General features: G+C 38.7%; 1 protein-coding gene across 1 annotated transcript; it reads right to left on the minus strand.

Moving 5' to 3' along the window:
- Window positions 1-1433: 1433 nt before the first annotated feature.
- Window positions 1434-2459, minus strand: LOC123196997. Its single transcript, XM_044611171.1, has 2 exons — window positions 1974-2459; window positions 1434-1863 (listed from the first exon to the last, which is right to left on the minus strand). Exons 1-2 carry the CDS (start codon window positions 2300-2302, stop codon window positions 1803-1805), a joined length of 390 nt encoding a protein of 129 aa, XP_044467106.1. The 5' UTR covers window positions 2303-2459; the 3' UTR covers window positions 1434-1802.
- Between the last annotated feature and the right edge of the window lie 2062 nt (window positions 2460-4521).

Genomic DNA, 4521 nt, shown 5'->3' on the forward strand with positions numbered 1-4521 from the left:
GTAAAAATTTTGGTTTATTTTTTTTAATGAGTTCATAGATTCAGTACGAGTTCATAGTTTTAACCATGTTGTACATATTGTATATCTGAATTATCATTTTTTTAACCTTTATCTTTACAGTCTGAGTCTGCAATCGCTAAATGCATGAATTAATAGATATTATCAAAAATTGAGCTTCGAATGGATGATTGCTTGCATCTGGTAATCTATCCATATGTGAATTTTAGCTCAAGAGATTTTATGTATGAGTGTTAATTTAAATGTCAGAAATAATATGTCATCATATGATTAACTGTTATTTTATCTTTAATTCAAAATTATATGACGTATCATCATTAGTATTCAAATTGACACTTATAAGTATAGATGGTTTTATTGTTTAAACTATGTTATGATATATTAAGATCTGAGCTTTTTTAAATTAAGGACTTTAAGCAGAGGGACTCATTGTGAAAATGAAACTGGGGATGGGTATGTAGCAAATCATTTGAAATTAGTTCATGGATTGATGTAAATGGAATGAAATTGATCAAGGTTTATTTGCCATTTATTTTTGGCATAATTCAAGCCAAAGTTTCATTTGATATGGTGAGCGTCGTCTTAAAAGGTTGAAAATTGTATATCAACGTAGATAAAGCTAAAAATAAATAAAAATGATTTGCCTTTTTAACTACTTCTTTTTACGTGTAAGCAATGGGTGGGACAATCGAAAAATAAATAAATACAATAAAGTTTTCAGATGGTGTAGGGCCGATCTGGCTTTACCTTTTCCTTTTTTTTTTTTTTTTTTTGAGTTAAACTGAGTTTAAGTTTAAATTAATTTGCAAGGGTTAAATTTTTTCAAACCGATTTAAATTTGACTTAATTTAAAAAGATTTGAGTTTGAGTTTAATTTATTATTATAATTGAATAAAAAATTGATTAAAATAATATTATTTAGATATATATTGATTAAAATGTTGTTATTTTAATTGATTTGAAGATTCATAAACTCGGCAAACCAATCATCCTTTAAACTCAAGCTTTTACAATATAAAAACCCTAAGCTTGAGTTCATATAAGCTAAGTATATTTCAAATTTATTTGAACCAAGCTGATAATGAAATTCGAATAAGTTCAGTTTGAATATCCTCTTATTTTGATTGATTAGAATATCAACACTCTCGATATACATAGGATTGAATTAATATATAATCAAATAAAATTGTAGTATGGTGGCACGATACACGTCTTCCCAAATTGCAAAGGAAAATTTACGTTGAGTATTGTTGATGCTAGCATCTGTGGTTAAATTGAGTTTACGACTTGACTTGAATCGGTTTCGATTAGCCGCTCTAAGTTTTGAAACAGATATATTGTAATTTCCCGAGTTTTAGCTTCTATCATCATGTGCAAAGGAAAATTATTCAAGAGAATTGTACAAATGTCAACTATACAGTAAAACACACGAGAAAATAACATTTCCAACAAATTGTGGTAAAAAAGACAAAATAATTTTACATATACAGCTCTTCCCACAAAGTCAAACTGAAAAATCTGGACAAGAAAATACTGCTTAGAAGGAAACTCACAAACTTTGCAATACCCAGAACAAAAGCATAAATCTGGAAAAACTGAAGTCCAGCAACAGCCAAGGGTCAAAAACAACTTCTGAACAAAGATCAATTGAGGTAGAGAATTCAACAGCAACAGCTCTATAGTGGCACAGCTTGAACCCATGAGACGTTTCCAATACATCGATGTTTTATGCCATCGAGTAATGTGATAAATTCCAAAGATATCTTGCAGCAATGGAACAAACATCATTGGAAAATCACACTTTTCCCGTAGCGAACCGCTAACACCCAGCCACAAATCCAGGGCCTGCAAAAAGAACAGAAAATATTTCAGCACATTAGTCCTATAAAATTTTGTAATTGTCATCTGAAATAAAAGCAAAGAAATACATTTGAAAGAGTTTTTCTTTGGGATACCTCATGTGTTTATACAGATTCTGAAATCGATTTTTTGTAACATCCGTAACATCTAGCCAATCCACCTGATTCCACAGATTTAGAGTGCAATAGATTGCTATCAATTTCTCAGCCCTTTGGAAAGTAGCTGGGAAAGTTTTTAGTGCCATACATGAATCAATCCTCAATGTCTCCAATGAATCCCATTTCAATGACACATTTTTGCAGTTGCGACAAATGAAAAACAGGGTGTATTTTGGCTCCTTCGGGTAGGCGTAGCTTATAGGCCACCTGTCATATTCTCTCCAATATTTCATATGGACCGTAGAAGCGGGGGCTAAGCTTCTCATTCAGGCGAGATGCTAATGAGCGAAAACGATAGGGCTGTAATTTAAAAAAAACTCTATCTCCCTCCTGAAATTCCACCTCTCTTCTGTTTTTGTCGGCTGCCTTCTTCATCCTTTCTTGAGCTTTATTCAATTGGCTCTTTAACTCATCCAAAATCTGATTTCTCTACTGAATCATAGTCGTCACTGCTTCTACCTTCAAACCCTCCTCCACCCATCCAAGCAGCGGTGGTGGATGCCTTCCGTAAACTGCCCTAAACGGTGTCATCCCTGCTGAACCATGGTATGTTGTATTATACCAATATTCAGCCCACGCCAACCAACATGGCCAGCTTCGCGGTTGCACTCCACAAAAACAACGAAGGTATGTTTCGACACTCCGATTGACTACTTCGGTTTGACCATCTGTTTGCGGATGGTAAGCCGAGCTGAATTTCAGCGTGGTGCCTGCGGCTCTGAATAATTCTTTCCAAAAGATGCTCATAAAGACGCGGTCTCTGTCCGTCACAATGGTGCGAGGGAACCCGTGGAGGCACACAACCTCCTGGATAAACAATTCATCTACGTCTTCGGCAGTGAACGGGTGCCGCACAGCCATGAAATGCCCGTATTTCGTCAATCGATCCACTACCACCATGATCACACTTAATCCCCTCACCTTCGGCAGCCCAGTTATAAAATCCATTGACAAATCTTCTCATACATTCGATGGAATCGATAATGGCTATAATAACCCCGCTGGCGAGGCTGCTTCGTATTTCATTCTCTGACACACATCACACTCAGCCACATATTTCTTAATATCCAGTTTCATGCCTTCCTAGTATAAGATGGAGGTCAGTCTCTTATAGGTCCGAAAGAACCCAGAGTGGCCTCCGTTAGATGAAGAATGAAATTCGGAGATGAGTTGAGGAATGTACCTGGAGCGCCTAGAGATTACCAGCTTGCCTCGGTAGAACAGGACACCTCCCTTCAAAGAGAAGCCCGGATATGACGGGGATTTGCACAGTAGCCTCTGAATTATCTCCCTCGGCTTTTCATCTCCTTCGACCTCTTGCTGTACCCACCCGTATCCTTCTGTTTGGATGGCCGAAATGGCATGCAGTGCCTCTGTAAAGTTGGGGTTACGTGATAGAGTGTCGGCAGCCTTGTTTTCGCATCCCGACCGATAGATAATCTCAAAATCGTACCCTAGCATCTTAACCAGCCAGCGTTGTTGCTCAGGTCCTGATATCTTCTACTCTGTAAGGAATTTCAGACTCCTCTGATCAGTCCGTACCTTGAAACGCCTGCCGAAGAGGTAATGCCGTCATTTCTGGAACGCTAGGACTATCGCCATCAGCTCTCGTTCGTATAGAGACTTGCTTCGGTTCCTGAGAGAGAGAGACTTGTTGAGATAGGAGATAGGTCGCCCACCTTGCATCAGAACTGCCCCCAAGCCCGTTCCCGACGCATCTGTTTCCACCACCCCAAATATTCAATCTGCCTCTGCTTGAACAAGCATTTCTTTTTATTTAACACTAACTGGTGCCTCTGCAAGGTAAGCAGTACCAACCTTAGGTGATCACGGTGTTCTTGGAGCCCCCTACTGTACACCAAAATGTCATCGAAAAATATCAAGACGAACTTACGTAAGTACGACCGAAATATCTTATTCATCAGCCCTTGGAAGGTGGCAGGTGCATTGGTCAATCCGAAGGGCATGACTAAAAATTTGTAATGCCCTTCGTGTGTTCGAAAAGTCGTTTTCTCGATGGCTTCATCACAGACCCTGATTTGGTGATACCCAGACTTGAGGTCTAACTTACTGAAGATTTTAGCTCCCTCCAGCTCATCTAAAAGTTCGTCAATAGTGGGAATGGGGAACTTATCCGGTATGGTGATGTGGTTCAAGGCTCGGTAATCTACACAGAATTGCCACTTTCCATTTTTTTTTTCGAACCAATATTATTGGGCTTGAAAACGGGCTAATGCTAGGCCGTATAACCCCCGTCAATAACATTTCTTGCACTATTCTTTCGATCTCGTTCTTTTGGTAATACGGATAGTGATACGGGCGTAAGTTAGACGGCTGGGAATCCCTCTGTATACGAATTGTGTGGTCTTGTTCCCTCTTGGGTGGGAGACCCTACGACTCCCTGAATAACATTTCAAATTCCTCCAGCAGGTTGGCAATTTCAGGCATATTGGTTTCAGTCCCCAAGAGAATTTGTTCCGAAACT

This window comes from Mangifera indica, chromosome 14 (genome assembly GCF_011075055.1).
Source record: "Mangifera indica cultivar Alphonso chromosome 14, CATAS_Mindica_2.1, whole genome shotgun sequence".
Classification (NCBI taxonomy): Eukaryota; Viridiplantae; Streptophyta; class Magnoliopsida; order Sapindales; family Anacardiaceae; genus Mangifera; species Mangifera indica.

Bases quoted from the DNA above. Each gene is read 5' to 3' on its own strand.
- LOC123196997 (XM_044611171.1), bottom strand. From the start codon at position 2,302: ATGAGAAGCTTAGCCCCCGCTTCTACGGTCCATATGAAATATTGGAGA. The intron at 1,864-1,973 runs GTATCCCAAAGA...TTCTTTTTGCAG, and splicing joins AATCTGTATAAACACATGAG to GCCCTGGATTTGTGGCTGGG.